The sequence below is a fragment of the Semicossyphus pulcher genome, unplaced genomic scaffold (genome assembly GCF_022749685.1).
Source record: "Semicossyphus pulcher isolate SPU_LCO1_2020_fin unplaced genomic scaffold, fSemPul1.0.p SCAF_11, whole genome shotgun sequence".
In the NCBI taxonomy this organism is placed as follows: Eukaryota; Metazoa; Chordata; class Actinopteri; order Labriformes; family Labridae; genus Semicossyphus; species Semicossyphus pulcher.
The window spans coordinates 20,089,370-20,107,258 of NW_027211615.1; the positions used below are offsets into that span (position 1 = coordinate 20,089,370).

At 42.1% G+C, this 17,889-nt stretch overlaps 1 protein-coding gene across 1 annotated transcript; it reads right to left on the minus strand.

Moving 5' to 3' along the window:
- Nucleotides 1-96: 96 nt before the first annotated feature.
- agbl5 (AGBL carboxypeptidase 5) lies at nucleotides 97-17,003 on the minus strand. Its single transcript, XM_069657213.1, has 17 exons — nucleotides 16,907-17,003; nucleotides 14,883-15,166; nucleotides 14,607-14,778; nucleotides 14,301-14,467; nucleotides 14,017-14,194; nucleotides 13,692-13,870; nucleotides 11,052-11,592; nucleotides 10,701-10,870; nucleotides 9,851-9,986; nucleotides 9,421-9,638; nucleotides 9,142-9,344; nucleotides 7,075-7,251; nucleotides 3,681-3,823; nucleotides 3,544-3,596; nucleotides 3,238-3,431; nucleotides 1,649-1,782; nucleotides 97-1,509 (listed from the first exon to the last, which is right to left on the minus strand). Exons 2-17 carry the CDS (start codon nucleotides 15,095-15,097, stop codon nucleotides 1,432-1,434), a joined length of 2,958 nt encoding a protein of 985 aa, XP_069513314.1. The 5' UTR covers nucleotides 15,098-15,166; nucleotides 16,907-17,003; the 3' UTR covers nucleotides 97-1,431.
- Between the last annotated feature and the right edge of the window lie 886 nt (nucleotides 17,004-17,889).

A 17,889-nucleotide genomic window follows, 5' to 3' on the forward strand; every position in this document is an offset into this window, starting at 1 on the left:
TTATTCTGCATGCACATGAGTGTAACTCTTATTGAGTTATTTAATTATAAAATGTAACAAACACATTTTTTTCAAGATAATTTATTTATACTTCAAGTTTGTTTCAAGTTCCAACACAGTATTATACCAGTCACAGTATAATTAAGTTGATAAAGTCAGTCTAGTTGTTACTGCGTTTAAGATATGCTTGTTACATTTAAAAACACAGCTCGCCTTACACAAATTATTTATATCATGAATACACAGTTTATAGTAATAAAGGATATGTTCCCATATTGATGTGCTGTGGAACAAAATCTCTACAGGAATGTGAAAGGAAAAATATCAATTACAGACATGGTGCGTATAAAAGTATTTTCCTCCCTTTGGACCTGTTGTGTTTTTTTACTTTGAATCACTGTAGATATAACAAGACTATTGAGACAAATTTTTTTATTAATTTAAGTCAATTCATGTCTTAGGTGCACTTCTGGCAACAATTTAATGTCTATATTTTAGCTCTTTCTAAACTTTGGATGCGTTTTTCAGCCACACAATTAACTGTCTTTAGGTAAGTTTGGAAAATGAATGTCCGCAGCTTCCTGGTTGAAGCTAGTGAGTCCTTCACAATCACATGGCTCACACAGGTGATCTCCATTCATTATGAGCATTCTAAAAAACAACTGGCTGCATCAGTAATAGTTTAGGTGTGTTAAATAATTGTGTAGTTTTTACAATTTCATAGCTCAATTTCTTTTTTCAGTGTAAAGCAAACAATAAAAAGTCCAATGGGAGGTGAATACCTTTAACAAACATGAAAAGCACAAACACTTTCTGGAATAGTTGAATAAAACACATCACTCACATGTTTGTGTCTAAACTTTAAGTGGAAATCAGGAGGTTATAAAAGGTGCTGCTGTGCTCGTCAGTCGAAGTGAGAATCAACCATTTGTTGAATCGGTGTAAGTGGCTGACTGTAAAAATACGTATCAGTGCATTGGTCAGAGTGCATTAAACATCCGTCAAAAGGAAAGGACCAAAATTACAAAAACAGATATGTACGGTATGATGATGTTAGCTGAAATGTTTATTTCAAGTTGAGGGACTCTTGATCAGTTGGAAGGTTAAATCTCTCCCATAATACAGCCGCTGCTGTGGTGTCACTAAGCAAGGCACTTAGCCTCCAGCTGCTCCAGTAAAGCTGCTCAATGGTTGTACTGGACAGCTCCGACTGTAGGTCTGAACATGTGTAACTGCACTGGTTGAAAACACCATGTATCCTCCTTTAAATCTGAATAAATAATGTTAAAAATCAAGTATTGCACATTAAGATCCCCCAAACTAATCCTCCTGTTTCGTATTTTCAAAAGGTCTCCATCACAATATGGTTATTTGGGCCCACATACAGCAAATACAGACATGAACACACGTGTCCGCTCTTCTGTGCAGCTCCTAGGCTTCTCCACACAGGGTCACTGTCTCACACATGTTCACAGTCTCAGGCAGAGGCATCACTGGAGTCTCCTCATCCTTTAAAACAACATCATACAGCCTGGTCAGGTTTTAGTAATATGATTCATTCATTTTCAAAATGTGTTTCTCTACATAAACATTAATGCTATTTGACATGGCACCATGTGCTTGTGTGTGTGTGAATCTGCGTGTTCACCTGTTGCAGAGTCTCATCCTTCTCTGGTGAGGTTTCTATAATAGTATTTCCTTTGCAGTTGAAGCTCCGCTCTGTGCTCTTCTTCTTTAGTGCTTTAGAGGCCAACTGTACGGCAGCCTCCTTCCCCGATACACCTGAAGAGGGAAACAGTTGTATTGAAGGGAGCTGTGTATAAGAGCAGTTTACATACTGTAAAATGGAACTCAAAAACCAATGTCATGCAGCGTTTGGAAATGATGGAACCAGGGGAAATATCTAATGTCAGAATATCAAAGCCAAATGGATTATGGAAATGGGGAGTAGTAGTTTAAAAATTCATGAAATGTTGCAGTCTGGTGATTTTCAATTTAAAAGATGTTTTCCTGTATCACTGAAAAAAGTTAAGGTATGATGCCATGTGCAGGTCCCTGTTATCACAGCTTGGTAGCTCCCTCCATTCAACAAGACTATGGCCAAATCCCAGTCTCCACACTCACACACTTTGAGGCATGTTCCCGTTAAGTGTGTGAGTACTTTGTGCTGCCCCACTGTCAAATCACCAAGTGTGTGTAGGCTCTGATGCAGACTTTACGTGACTCCACATATCTGCAGACATTACTTTGGTACTTACCCAGAGTTCATAGTTAACTTGGTGACGTATACAAACGTGATTGCCCAGCCTCCCACTAAATGTAAACACGTGTTCGTATTTTGAAAAAGTATTAAATATACTATATATACTATATATAAAGTATTAAGTTTGAACAAAAGAAAAAGGGCATGTAAACAAAGCGAGCATAGGCGGTGACAGGAATATTGAATTGATCACATATGTGGTTATTTATCGCACGTTCTTTGTGATGTTTGTGTTTTTCAGTTGAATATTCGTAAAGGATTAAAAATAATGCCTTTGACTTTTGATAGTTTGCTAAAATATGTAAACAATTAGGCTACATGCTAGAGGTGTTTAATGGCGCATGTGATGAGAATATACTGTTGGGTCTGCAGTCTACATTTCAAACCTGACGATTTTGAACGAGACATGACATCGGAGGCGGGCGTCCTAGATTGAGGAAGTGTAGTTTAGCGAGCTCCCTGGCCTCCGCTAGATGGCACGTTTTACATGGTCTGGCGGAGGTTTTCCAGGGCCCATTGGAGAAGCGGATAGCGTCCTCCAAAGGCACAACTCAATTCAATTCATAATAGCATGATAGGACTGAGGTTGACAATCGGCCAACTGGCCCCTCAACACAAAGTACTACTAGGGCTGATGGGAAAGACTTTAGTTTTGAAGTATTTGGTCAACGAAACTTGTTAATTTTGTCCCATTGATGATGCTAGATGAAGACATTACAATCCTGATGGGGACATGAATGCCCGTACCAATATTTATGGCAACCCATTAAGTGGATGTAGAAATATTTAACAGGATAAGTGAAAAGTTTATGTAATAAAACACAAAATATTCACTTAAAACTGACCTCTTGCTAGATGAAAAATTAGCAAAACGATACATGTCACATACGACTGATTCCATCTTTTCCAGATAATTCTCTCTGGGTCAAACAGAGCTAATAGCACAGCCTCTCGTGTATGTGTAGTATACATGCCTGACAGTGACAGGTGTCGATGGAGGCCGGGTTTAAGCAGCTTCCAGACCTTCATGGTGGCTGACTTGTCCTTATCTCCTGGCGAGACTGGGTTAATACTGGTGGGGGATGTTTTACTGTCATGTGTGGGAGGGGTTTCAGTTGACCCCACCCTCCTGATGGGGATGCGGCTCATATGAGGTTGCAGCTCACACCTGTGCAGGCAAAAAAAGAGGTTAATAATATAACTCCAATCCTTGTGTCATCTCTTCTTCAGTTTGCAAATATTCCCTGAGATTTCCAGATAAATCAACAAAACGGACTCACTTGCTAAATTTGACGGAGGACAGGATGTGTTCAGGCCCCAAGTCTTTAGCAGCCTGTGGCAGATGGAGACATTAAAGTGATACTTCATAAACCGAGTGAAAAAGAAAATGTATATTTTAGGAAAAAGAGAATTTCACCTCTGGGGGAGCCTCTGTGGGGTTATGAGTGACCGTGAGAGCTCGACACCCTCTCCCCACACGCCCGGCACGCATGGGGAAAGGCAATCTGGACCAAGCAGGTGAACTGGGTCCACCGGCCTGAAAGTCTGGGCAGCTGAGGCCTGTTGACCAGACGAAGGGACATGAATAAAAGCAAGGGAAAGGAGACACAGTGGGTGGTGGATGAGTCACACCACCTGTATCCTGGAGTTACTTACACACAATACATCAGTGGTTTTAGACAGCAGCGTTCTCCAACCTAACCTTCAAGCAGGTTTGACCCGTTTGTGACCAACTATTCTATACATGGAAGCTGAACAATGAATGTTACACACACACAAAAGGGAAGAGAGAGCAGAGGAAACACACACAGGAGTTGCTTCACAAAGGGATAGTTTTTATTCCAGAGGTTAAACAGAGAGGCGGTAAAAGACAGCAGCACATTCAAGAAGGTGATATTCGTTACACAGACAGACACTGTAGTCTGGTATAGAAGGTTAGCACCACATTGAAGGAGACGGCACAGTTCTCATAAGAAGACCTAGTGAGAACGTGACTATGCATACAGTGTTTTATTCCTTTGGATGGAGATGAATATATAAGCTTTAGGACAGGAGCAACTAGAAAACAGGAAATCAAAGTTCACAGTGAGAAAGCTGAACAGTACACTCCCCCTCATGTTGCAGGGCGCTGATCCAAAGTGAAAGCTCCTGAACGCAGCGGGCAGAGGCGACATGAAAACATCGTCTGAGTGACGTTAAGGAGCATCGAGTAAGACTTTGATGTTACTGGTGCTCAAACTGACCATCACATTTGTTCTCGAAGAACATAGATTTATCTCTCATACCGATGATCCAGCTTTAATGTAAGAGGGGACGGTGCTGCGAGAGAACCAATGGCATTAGTTTATGTTTTATACCGCTAAAAATGAAGCTTTTTCTTTTGTGAAAAGCCCTACATCTGCCCCTTCATTTTTAACATTATCTGCAGTTATTCAGTACTTGTTGAATCATACAGTGTTCAGGCCTGTGTACCCAAAAAGCCACTAAATTATATGTAAATGAACCTTCATTGAACCTTTACAAGGCAAGTTTCTCCAAATTAAGGGCAAAGCAAATGGCAGGAAGATGACCTACTACATCACAATATTAGATTAATTTCAGTTCTGGACAAATAAAATAAGCAGAGCCTCCGAAACCTCCTGCTCACGACAACACACAGCAGAGCAAAGGCACACCACAACTACACAGCTGCACGGCACTGAAACGGGTGATAGCTACAGCGAGTCATCTGAAGGCATCTTAACCTCTCTAACGTCTCCTGATCCTCAAAACACAGACCATCATCTAGTACTCGGATGACAGCACACCGAACAAGATACTAAAATTACCCAACTTATATGTGAGGGTTACACACAGACCAAGACGACGAGATGATGTCTCACCTCTGCTAACCACCAAGAATATTAACTTTTACCATCGACAGCCCGCTGCACACCTTATGTTACACGATATAACACAAATGCTTTAATAAATAATAATCAATGTTTTCTTCACCAATTTGATGAAACATGTAATAACTTTTTTAACACCAACATCGACAGTGGAATATTATCAAAAAACACACTTTCTATTTTAGTGTCAAACTGCTCAAACGCAGCACAAACAACATGTTTCCATGAACTCCGTAAAGCAACCCTTTTCACCGACAAAACCGGTAACAGTTTCACTATCTACTGATGAAAGCAGTGATGACGCACATGAGGTTTCTGGCAGTGAGCTGAACTGTGAATATAATGTCATACTGAAACTGGACCTACACTGGAATGATCGGTGTCTTTACTAAAGGCATGACTAACAGACAAGAATGAAACCACAGTCCTTTGAAATGGATTTTTCAGTCTCTACAAAACAAATGGAGCGCACATAACGTTCCGTCCAACTCTTAACAAACACTTTAAAAAAACACATCCTAAAGCATGAGAGGATTTCACAGTAACAGCAGCCACACCGTGTTCAGACGAATTCTGCAAACTCAATTTCTCTCACATAAATAAAACCAATAAATAACTCAAAATGAAAGTGCAACATGGAGCACCCCACTCATACGAGAGCTTCTTCTTTAAAACATAACTGTAAAAATAAGCAGCAGCCCTGGCTATAACAAAAGTATCAGCACAGTCACATGGTTATTCTTCTTAGCTTATTACTTGTACACACTTTACAAGAGCTACTCAATGTAAGGTAATCCATCATTATAATATTTCCAATATTACTGCAAATATCTACTGTATATTTTGCAGGCCTGTGGGGACAATGGACATTATGTAGCAAAGCAATGTTCCCAAAACAGTCCCACACTAACCAGTCCGCTTAAAGTGATAATCTCGAAGATTTTCATGTAAACAAATTGCATTTGCAGTATTACAGACGGGGTGTCTGTGACGACTTCTGCGGAAAAAATCACAAGCAGCACCCAGTTAGTGACGCGTTTTCCATCAGCCAGCAGTGGTTGGTCTGCCAGAGAGGGTAGGCGGAGCTAAGCGGCTGCTTACAAAGGGAGCCAACGGTTGACGTCACACATGCGACACTGTCTGGATTTCTGGGAAGTAGAAATGGCAGTTATCGGTCACTGCAGTGATCTGGATCTTCAAATTAAGTTCAGCTTCAAGATTCGTATTGCTCACAAGGACCGTACTCGTTCAGTGGATGAGTCAGAGAGACAATTTGGTCAAGTGATACGTTCCGTAGTTCTACTAACCAATGACGTGGTCATTTGATAAATACAGCCGTCCTCCAAAAGGCCATTGGCGCGTGCTAACATCAACGCGATTACCGTTTATCGCCAAATAGAACAAAACTGAGATCTTCGAGATTACCACTTTAATTCAAGGTAAGTATAAAAACTAAAACCATTTTTGTAACACGTGTCAGTCATAGTCAAACATCTCCAGTGTATTATTTGAGGTGCTAGTACTGTAGATACATGATATTTCACAGATACTTTATGTGCAGGAGAAAAAACAACAATACTTTAGGGAGATTTAAAAGAGCTAGCACCAAAGATGTTTCAGACACACACACGCGCACACACAATCACCCCGGATCAAATAGTGACAGTCTGTTGATATAACTTAGAGCACCACTCCATTTTTAGAGCTCACACTCACTTAGTTCCACCCACACACACTTAAACTCAAGCTCCAACAGGTTAGCTTAGATTCAGTCCTGGCTGGGCCCAGTTGGAGCGTTGGTGGCCGGCGGCAGGCCCTGCAGCAGCAGGGGGCTCAGTTTGGAGAGCAGCCCGGGGCGGGGCAGAGCCTGCAGGGAGGGGAGCAGGGTGGAGAGGCTGGGGGACTGGAGGGAGTACAGACCTGTCATACTGACGGAGGCCGGGAGGGGACAGGAGCCCGCTGCACACACTGAGGAAGACGAGGACGAGGACGAGGAAGGGGGTGAGTGTGGGGGGCGGGAGGGTGCGTGGCTGTTGCTGGGAGACCGTAGGATGGAGCGGTGGTGGGGGGGGCGTCTTTTCTCCTGAGGCTTAGGGTCTATAGAGAGGGAGACACACACACACACACAAACCAACTCAAAGACATGCAGGGTTTGTGTGCATACACAGACGTGCCAGAGATGTCCTGATCACTTTGTGACTTGAGACCTGAGACTTGTTTATTAGCTGATACCTAACAGAGCTAACATAAGCAGCAGCTCGGCTAGCAGCCCCTCTAGACGTCCTGTGTACGCAGAAGAGCATTGGAGAAACTTATATAAAACTGCTTTATTTTGTTTTTTCCCGGTTCAGGTCATTATCTTTTCTAAAACAGTGCTAGTGTAGTAGGGTTGTCACGATACCAGAATTTTGAACTTTGATATGATACTAGTAAAACATATTCGATACCACGGCAACAAAAAAAGGACTGTTTGTTACCAAAGTTTGGATAATCTCCTTGTTTTTATTTTTCTCCTGCACACACTAATGCTACAGAAAAAAGTCACTGAACACATACCAGCTCATTGGACAAAGTGTTTACAGTAATTAAAGGCTTAATGAGCAGGATTTAATGTTTAGAAAGTGTATATCTAATATTATTTGATCGGCTATTGCTTAGACTGTTTTAAAATAAAGCATCCCCTCTCAATTATCAATCCTAAACATAAACAGGAAGTGTTTAGTTGTGTTGTATCAGCATTGTTTGGGACGTTTCTGGGTGTCAATAATTGTCTGCAGGTCGGGACAAAACGAAAACGTAGAGACCAGGTGACAGCGTCTGCAACAGGCGCTAACGTAACTTTTGCATCTTTATTACACGCCAAAAGGACTTTACAAGGTGTCGGTATTTGCCGACCTGTAAGTGTGAGCAGCATAAGAGCTGCAGACGACGGAGGGCGGAGCAGACGTACACATACACAGTCGGCGGGATGAAGTGTGACTTCAGCTGCAGACAGTCCTGTACCTTCCTGCAGGGTTGTGCGGAGGTGTTTGTTTGTGGTTTTGGGCGTAACCGCTGTAAAGCCTTATTTTTTATTTTTCTGTTTCACCCCTTTGTTTTCATAAACGGCGCTCGCTTTCTTCCCTTTACTGTCTATGTCGCTCGACCACAACTGCTTTTTCTGTTTTGCTCGCAACAGCTTTGGGTTGAAAATCTGACTGTAGATCTGTGGTTGTTTTTTTAGAGCTTCGGTGACTTTCGGACATAAAAATAAGGGAGGTTGTATCGTTTTAAACACGTGGTATCGAAAAAAGTATCCAAGTATTGAAAATGTTGACAACCCTGCTGTGTAGGCTGCTGTTTTTGGAGAAGACATTTTTGGAACCGTTTATAAATTCAGATTGGTTGATTGACTGGCGTACTTGTGATACATGATAACACATTTTAGCAGCATCTGATTGATTTAAGATGCTGGTATCGGTATCAGAACTACTCTAAAGAGTGGCTACCTGCTGAGGCAACCTTTCACAAGAGCCACGTACTGAGACAAACAAGACGTTCTGATCCTCGAAGGAAGCCAATTGGCAAGACAAAATTTAGGTCTAAATTGAAATGATGTCAGTATGCGGCTCATGTGGTTTCATGCTCAGGGTAAAATGAATCCTAAAAGGTGACAAAAACAAACACACAGACAGCAGCAGGTGGGGTCATGCTAAGGTCAAGCAAAGGTCATGCTGACGTTCCAGGCCACACACATCCAAGAATCAATTTGTTCATCTCTCTTTAATAAAGCTTATCCACAACCTGGAGCAAATTATGACACACCTGTAGCCAACAATCACACAGACATTGTCACATCAACCTGCCATCAGTGTTTTTAACAACTCCACCAACAGGAAGAGATAAAAATATACTCTGAGGCAAAAGGAAAGCAGTGGAGGTAGACACAGGGAAAGGTGAGAGAAACTGCCCGCCAGCAACAAGCAGATGGTTGAGAGATCGACTTACCCCTGACCGGCCCGAGTGTCTTGTTGCCTCCACGTCCGCTTGTGTGCGTGCTGTTGTGCTGTGTGTGAGTTCGGGGTGGGGGGCAGCCGAAGGTGAAGCTCGGGGAGTTGTGCATCTTCGGGGAGGGCGTCTGGCTGCTGCTGCTGTGGCTGTTGCAGCGAACGCGACTGAGGGTGTTCTCTGACGCTGATCCCGACAGACAGCTGTAAATAAAAAACAGACAGAGACCAGTGACCTGATTGATACGCATGACTTAACGAGATGTGCGTGTGAACTCACTTGTTGAAGCTCTTTGGCGGCGACGCCCTGCTGCCGTTGTGGTGTATTCTTAGTGGAGGATGAGCGTTGGTGTGGGTGTTCAGGCCTTTGGTGTTGCGGACGTGTTTGAGGATCCAAGCTCGAAGGTTCGTCAGGCAGCTGTGCTCAGACAGCACCAGCCGAGGCCAGGGGTTACATTCTGCCATGTCCAGGGCTGAGACCGCCACCGCACGACCAACCTGGTGCACAACATCATCTGTTTTACTTCCAGTATTTCGTATTTCTTAGGGTAAACTTAATTTAAGGATTGGGTTTTGTTAAGTACTAAATGTCATCAGCCGATGACAGGAAGCCAATATGTCAGTATGTGTTTAAGGTTTCTCAACAAAGAATCCCATTCCTCTCTAGATGAGAAGGAATGCTTGCACAGAAGCGGCTCTCATTTTCCTACCTGTTCAAAGATTTCTGGAGTGTACTTTGGAGGGAACGACGGAGGTGGAGGCGGGGTTGCCCGTCCGTTGTCATGGCAAGCAGGCGGGATGGTGTTCATGGTTTTTCCTGTGTTGTAGTTGCACTCCAAAGTGTAGCTGGTGGGGATACGAAGACAAAGAAGTGGTCAAAACTATATATTCAGTTTTTACAGCATGTTTTTCCAAGTACCATAAAATTCTGTGTATGAGACACGCTTTTAATCCATTATTTTTTTCATCTAAAAAGTGTGTTGTGTCCTGTATACCGGTGCGACCAATATACCAGTATGAAAGGGAGAGGTATTTTATTTTGTTACCGTATTTTACCCAGATGCTATAAGCTAGCTAACGCTTCGTCCCAGACATGCGCTGTCACAGAATTGCAAAGTCATGACCGCCAGTGAAGCCGCTACCCTCACAACAATCAACGTTAACGTAGGCTGCTAGCTACAGCACCAGTAGCTAGCAGGATTGCAAACTCGACATGGCAAAAACAGATTGTAGGCAATTATTTGTTTGTGTTTTGAATTAAAATAAATTGAAATAGTGTTGAAATAACTGTTTTTCCTTTGGGATACCCACATAAACAGACTGGGTGTTATTATTCTGGTGCAACTTATATTCTGGATATTACGGTAATAAGTGAAAGCCAGGCAAGAGTTTGATATTTCGTCCTTCTATTAAAACTTATTTTGGCTCTCAAAACTCAAAACACATTTACAAATACATTTTTAGAAATTTATTTTATTTATTACTTTATTTATTTTGGGGGGATTTTATTTGAGCCGACTATTCGGAACATCAACTGTTGAAGTTTTATGAACATCTGACCTGTGTAGCAGCCCGATGGCCTTGTGCATGGCCACCCTGCCACTGCCTTCTTTAGACTGGCCGTCTCTCTTGTCGCGTGCGTACATGTTTTTCTCTGAGAAGTTACAGCCCAGGAAGTCAAAGTGGGCAGAGTTCACTGCGATCAGCCTCGGATACAGCATGTTCTCTACCTGCAGAGAGAGGACAGGAGCTTACATGTAACAAGTATTAGCACCCTAATTGTTTTCGCTGCCGTAGGGGGATAAACAAATATGTCAAAGACACGATTGTAAAAAGTTTTTTTTCTTACTATAAAGAAAAATTGATGTTAAAACAACGAACTCAAAGTCATGTGATTAAAAAAATGTTTACCTGCTGGCTCTCATCTGGAAGGCTATTTCCATACATGAAGCATCCACGCTTAGAGGCGTGGCCATGCAAGTCCACATAGTAAGCCACGCCCCCTTCCTGCGGTGGAATTGTTTCCTGTTCCTCCTCCTCCTCCTCCTCTGGTATCGTTACCTCCACATTAACGGGCGCTACAGTCTCCGAGGAGCTCGACAAGCTGTTCTCGTCCCCCTTCCCCATCTCGGTGCTGTCCCAACCGTTCTCCTCGGTCACCATGGGAACATCAGGCAGGGCGGGATTTGTGTCCTTCTCAGCGTTACGTTGGTTCAAGCTGACTTCAAGGGCAGTGAAAGGAGGAGGTTGATGCTGATTGGTGGGTTTGATGTTAAGGGGAGGGGTCCGTGTGTTTGGGGGGTTGGTACAGTGAGAGCTGGACTGCGTGTTGTGCAGGCGGTTGTGTGTGTGGTGGTAGAGCAGCAGTGTTTTAGCTGCATAGATGGAAGGGTGCAGCTCAGGGCTGGGGTTCAGGTATTGCCTGTTCAAGTTCACACCCCTGGAATCAGTCCTGCAAGAGAAGAGAGACAGGTTACTACTTACTAAAAAACAGCACTTTGACATTGTTAACAAAACACAGCAGAGTCATGAGAAACATTTCTACAACTAGGGTTCAGAATTGATGTCAAATTGTGCTGTATTTAGTATCATTTCATGGCTTTCCCCCACATTTTCTATGTGAGGGTGTTTTCATAGATAAAGACAAAGATCATACAAATGCAAATAATTGCAAATTTTATATTTATAACTTCCAACAAGGAAGTTGTGTTTTCAGTGGCTTTTGTCAGCAGGATCGTGGAAAAAACCTACAAACCAGTTACATCTGGAACTTGGTCAGAGTGTGAATCATCAAAGGAGGAACCAGGAACCTGTTACATTTTGATCAATCTCAGATCCCATCGGCTACAGTCTGACGAAAATACAGCCTCTCATGTCGGGCATGTAACCAGCGGTTAGCGATAAACGACTTCCAGTCAAGGCTTCCTTTTGCGCATGCCGCATGTTTAAAGAAATAGAAACACTTTTTCTTGTGATTTACTTTAATTAGCGGGTCTTACCTTTGCCAAAATTTCTACATCATGATGCAGTTTTGTAAAAAGTAAAAATGAAGCTTTGTCAGGTCTGTCCTCAAGAGGAGAAGAAAACTACTTTTAACATGCTTGTTTGTTGAACGGAGGTCATATCTATCTGATGCATTCGAGGAAGTCGGGAAATCTGAACGCCGAACAGCTTTCATGACACAGCGTCAAGGGAATTTATCTCAAGTTGAATTTTAGATCTAGAAGAGAGTGTTCGCTGAACATGCTGCAGATGTCTGTTTATAGGTTTATAGAGATTAATAAGAAGGTAATCGTCAGATCACGCTGATGATTTGAACATACATGGATTATAAATTAGAATATTTTGCTTTTCAAAAACGTGTGTTAAGTCTGTACCGCACAACTACAATTAGACATAATTCTTTTAGTTTTGGAAATACATCAAGACATGCTGACAGGTGACATACTACAGAAAGAACAACAACCGTATCTGTCTTAGTAAAGTGTCGGGCCACCACATGTCACTGTTAGTGCTACTCCTCATACAAACCTGTGTCACGGGTTTAACCTGAATCTGCTAAGAGGGTCAACATGAGACATCTGACCTGGCCCTTCTGTTCACATAGGTAAGAGCTGGCTATCTGTAGTAACCTGGTTTCTTTGTATCATGTACACTAGAAAACCAGGTTCGGTAACTGGAGGAGGCGCTGAGAGAAACCTAATCTCTAATTACAGATTCTACATAGAAATGTAGAGTAAACAAGTAATATTGACCAATCACGTAACATAATGCGCCGTAATAACATCCCGGCTCTCACCAGCGTCTATCTGATGATGATTTAGCTTCTTATTAATCTCTCTAAACAGACATCTGCATGCTAACAGCTAACAATCTGCACTAGATCTAAAATTCAACTCCCTATCCCTTTTCGCCTTGTCACGAAAAACCGTTCAGCTTTCCACGACTTCCTCGAATGCATCAGATTGATCCGACCTCCGTTCAACAAACGAGCCTTTTAAAAGTAGTTTTCTTCTCCTCTTGACGACAGACCTGACAAAGCTTCATTTTTACGTTTTACTAATATGCATCATGATGTTGAAATTTTGACTAAGGTAAGACCTGTTAATTAAAGTAAATAACAAAGCAGCACGTGGAAAAGGAAGGCTTGACTGGAAGTCGTTTATCACTAACTGCTGGTTACACGCCCGTTGGGATCCGGGATTGAGAGAAACCTGATTTCCTCAGCTAGATTTCTCCTTGAAAAAAAATAAATAAAAGTGTTTGGCCTTGTGTACAGTGTTTCCCAAAAAGAAGTCTTCATAAGTTTCAATGCTATAACAATTACACAGAAGTCACCACACTACACACTTGCAATAATAAGTAATGCTTCTCTATAATTTTTCTGTGTAATCTGTTTACTTACTAAAGCCATTACAAAAACAACAATGCAGATCCACCCATTCAAAAAACTCTAGCTCTGCCTGCTTTAGTCTGAGCCAAATGATAAGATAAGCAAACTAGCATTGTGAAAAAGTGGTGGATCCATTTGGCTTCATGTGTGTTCCTTACCTGTAGTGCCCACGAACAACCCCGTCTGGGTTGAGCATGGGAATGAGTTTGAACACGAACATGTTTCGAAGCACGTGAGCGCGAGGGTCATCTCTTCTCAGGATAAAGTTGAGGAAACCGTTAAACACAAAGGAAGAGGGCGTCTCCCCGGGGTGCACTCGACTGCTGAGGAAAAACACCTGCAGACACACAAGAACCAGGAGTTAGCCTCAGTGTTGAGTCATTTTTTGGTGAGTCAACATCAGCATCAGCCTTGAGTGCTGTCATTTATTAAAGTAATTAAAGTTGAATAATGTGAATGTGCTGATGTATGACTCAGTGATACCCTTTTGCCGGGGAAGCGGTGTGGCCTTGGAGTGTTGGTGTCAGGAAACAGCTTAGGCAGACGTGGTTCTCTCTCCTCCTGCATGCCGCTGCAGTTGGTCACAGTGAGCAGGTCCACCCTGTTGCCATCGAGAGAGTCGCACAGCAACTCCCTGTGGTAATACACGGTACCTGGGGCACTGATGAGTCCGGATGGAGGTTGGAAAAAAGTTCAAATTAGAAGGGCACGCATAGAAACGGCAGATTAAGGTAATAACTCAGTGTGTGTGTGTGGGTCGTGTTTACCTGCTGGGACTGAGTTGAGCAGCATTGGGGTAGCTCTTGTCAAACTGCTGCAGCATCTCCTGGCACTCGGTGTAAGAGAAAGGGAAGCAGAAGGAGAAGTAGGTGGTGGCCCCTCGCACCTCCAACAGCCGGTGAGTGAATGACAGGATGAACTGGTTATCTACAATCTTGACATTGACAGAAGGAAGAAATATATTTTTAGAGCGATATAAATAGCTGACAGGGAGCCAGAGCCACGGCTCTCTGCCTCGCTGGCTCGTCATATGCAAATCCTCTCCCTCACAGCCTCTGAATGCGCGTATATACCTCAGATGTGGGTCGGTCTCGGACCCTTTCCCACCGGTTCTTGCCAGGTAAAGTGCGTACAAGGGGAGCCATGCCCTGGCTGTAGAGTTTCCTCTGGTTGTTCATGTTCATCACATTGATCTTCAGGAGCTTTCCTGGTGCTGCGCCCCGCACACTGAAGTAAAACCATGATCTGAAACACCATGATGTTAAAAGTTATGTAAGTCAGTGTTAAGTTGGCAGCACATGTATGCCCAAATAAGCCATGTTCATGTCCTCTCATGTGAATCCTTTTACCTGTTTCCATTCTCATGCTCTGTGCCGGCGCAGTCTGGCTGCGTCCACACGTTGAACTCATAGTCCGGGGTAATGTTTGACCCTGAGGGCGCACTCCCATTTGGAGCGACATCGCCAGGAGGGCTGGAGCTGCCCTTCTCCACCTTCTCCACACGGGCCAGGTTTCCTGAGTCAAACTTGGAGCTGAACACAGTATTACCAAAGCGAGCCTCCATGGTTCTGTCCCCTCACTTTTCTTCCCTCAGGTTCTTTGTAAAGCCTGTCAGAGGTCTGACACAGACAGCCTGTTACAAAATAAGACAAACACAATTGAACTTACACTAAAGTAGAACAGGGATCAAACAAACAAAACAGTGCTCATTCTTGCATGGGAGACATTTCTCAGAAGATGCATCAGGAAGTTTGTCAACTGTTTATGATGGCTGTGATAGAGTTCCAACTTTAAGGAAGTGGAAGTGCTTGTAAACAAAAACTATACGCCTACCACAGCTGTGCCTGTGCTTTAAACTATGTCCTATAAAAACTGATGAGCTGACCAAACGAACTTTACACACTGTTTTGCATAATGGTTGCCATCAGACATTTAGATACTGTTGTACATATTACTGCATGAAACAAAGAGACACTGCGTGACTGATCTAACAGTAAAAGGTACAGTGACGAGTAAACACTAATTTCTGGTTTCGAGTAGCCATTATTCCTGTTTAGATATGAGGCATTGCATTTTGTAGTAATACCTTAAATTCGATGGTAGTATAAAAACAAGAGTATGTCTAAACCAGTGGTTCTCAAAGTGGGGTCCGCAAAATCATTTTAAGAAATTGATAATAAATTATAAAATTGTGCAGTATCATAAAAAACTGCATGTCTACAGATGAGGACCATTTGCGCCAATTAAACAAGCATATTGTGTCCATTACTCCTACCACCCACGTTAGCTTTGGACCAATAGAAACGGATACGATTGTGACACATAAAGTCATTCTATCATGAATCACTCAACTCACTCAGGTCATAATGAATTGTTCCTGCTGCTGTTAATTTCCTGAAAGCTTTTAAGTTCAATTACTTGAAAAGTACAAATGCTGTCAAGTTGAGTCCAAAGTATTTAAGTGGTATTAACATGATTAAAATGCTCATGTTTTTCTGTTTATCACTATGAAACATAACGTCTGAAGTAGCCGATTTAGCTTGAGAAGTTCCAATGGCATCTAGGAGTGCAAATGGTAGTAAGCATATGCTTAATCGGTGTTATGATTATGAGGGGGTCCTTGGAAAATGTTCTCCCCTGTAAGGGATCCCTGGCTCCACAAAGTTTGAGAACCCCTGATCTAATAATAATAATAAAGGTCTTCATACATACAACTAAAGGAAAGACAAGTAACTTCCATCTAACTAATGGAAGATAAACTTAGAGATAGCTTTAAATGAAGACGCAATCTGATTGACCTCCTTGGATACGAGTCAACACATAACAGCGACAACCTGAGGCTGTTACAGAAAATACAACCCATGACCGAATTAAATACAATATATGTACTACTGTTAGAACCATTGTTGGCTACATTAACGGTACCACGAGCGCAGATATATTGTTTGTTGCTTATCATTGATAACAAAATGACTACACATCTGTGCCTCGAGATAAAATAATGGCTGCTGTTTGATTATAGAGGCTATCAGAGCAATAACAACAACAGCTGACCGAGAGATGTAGCGGATCAAGAGCAAGGAAGCAAGCGTTACACTCGTTCGTTTAACACTCATTAAACCAGCGATTGCTAACTTATATTTATAATGATGCTTTTCTTAGTGGCCAATGTTGTAGCGTTAATGTTACACACAGCTAATAACGCTAGCATACGTTTCTAAGCTGCTGAGGCTAACTAAGCTACCGAACTAGCAGTCGTTGCTCGTAACGTCAGTCTTTTTTGTGAATATATATTCATCTTTGTTGAAAGCATTGCCAATAAAATACAGCCGTATTCATGCTTTTGCGTGAGTCAATGCATTTGCAGTCTTACTTGGCTATTTTCGATCGATGTCCATTTTTGTTTTCATCGTCCTTCTCAGCCCTCAATTCATTTGCTCCGGATGCTGCTTTCACGGATCTCTGTACAAATGAAAGCTGCCTGGAAATTTCGTTGACGCCCGTCGTTAGAGCAACAAGAAGTAGGACGTATCTTGCTATTTACGGGCTTCAATCTTGCAAGAGTTGTAATATTGAAAGAAGGTGTAAAAATAATTCATCGACTCCTATATTTCAAGATTGTAAGAACCGTTACAACATCCATACATGGATTTCCACACTTACACGCTAATCAGGTAATCCAAATTGTGACATGACGGTATTTGAACTCAGTATGGTGGCCCTGCAGTGCCATGTTATAGAGGACAAATAAAACCTGTAAGAAAAATTAAAAATTGAATAAAATAGTAAATAAATCAATATTCTAAAATTCTAAATTACAATTAATGTATGGTGCGCAACTGTCACACATCTCTCAATCATTTAGCTTCAGATTTTTGCACTCAGAATGCTTGAAAGAGAGAGTTTGAGAGAAAATAGACGAATAAACTAAAAAGACAAAGCAGTTCTGCACATGACCGCTTTATGATGGCTGACAAGAAAAAATATCAGCCCAAAAGATTTTCATAACAAGAAACAGTCGTTACAGTTGTTAAATGATGCCTTATCTAAGATACAAAAGTCCATTGTACATACAACAACAAAAATGTGCAGCAAATGACAAACAGGCAGCTGAAAGCCAAATTAAACATATTACCATTAAACACACTGCAACTACATGAACGATTCAAAGTAAAAAAGAAAACAAAACACAATCCCAGATGTGCAACAGAAAAAATATGCATATTAAGTCATCATAACAAAAGTGCTCCAGGCCGGTAGGGGATGCTAAGGGGAAGTAGATTTTGAAAGAAACGAAGGAGGTCAGTTTGACACCAGGGAATGCAGAAGCAATGTGGTTTTCTTGCCTTGCTCATC

What these genes read in the sequence shown, in the direction of transcription:
- agbl5 (XM_069657213.1), bottom strand. Translation starts at nt 15,097, where the DNA reads ATGGAGGCTCGCTTTGGTAATACTGTGTTCAGCTCCAAGTTTGACTCA. An exon ending in CCGCCAAAGAGCTTCAACAA is followed by an intron (nt 9,345 to 9,420) that starts GTGAGTTCACAC and finishes TTTTATTTACAG; the next exon opens with CTGTCTGTCGGGATCAGCGT. An exon ending in CCACAGAGGCTCCCCCAGAG is followed by an intron (nt 3,597 to 3,680) that starts GTGAAATTCTCT and finishes CATCTGCCACAG; the next exon opens with GCTGCTAAAGACTTGGGGCC.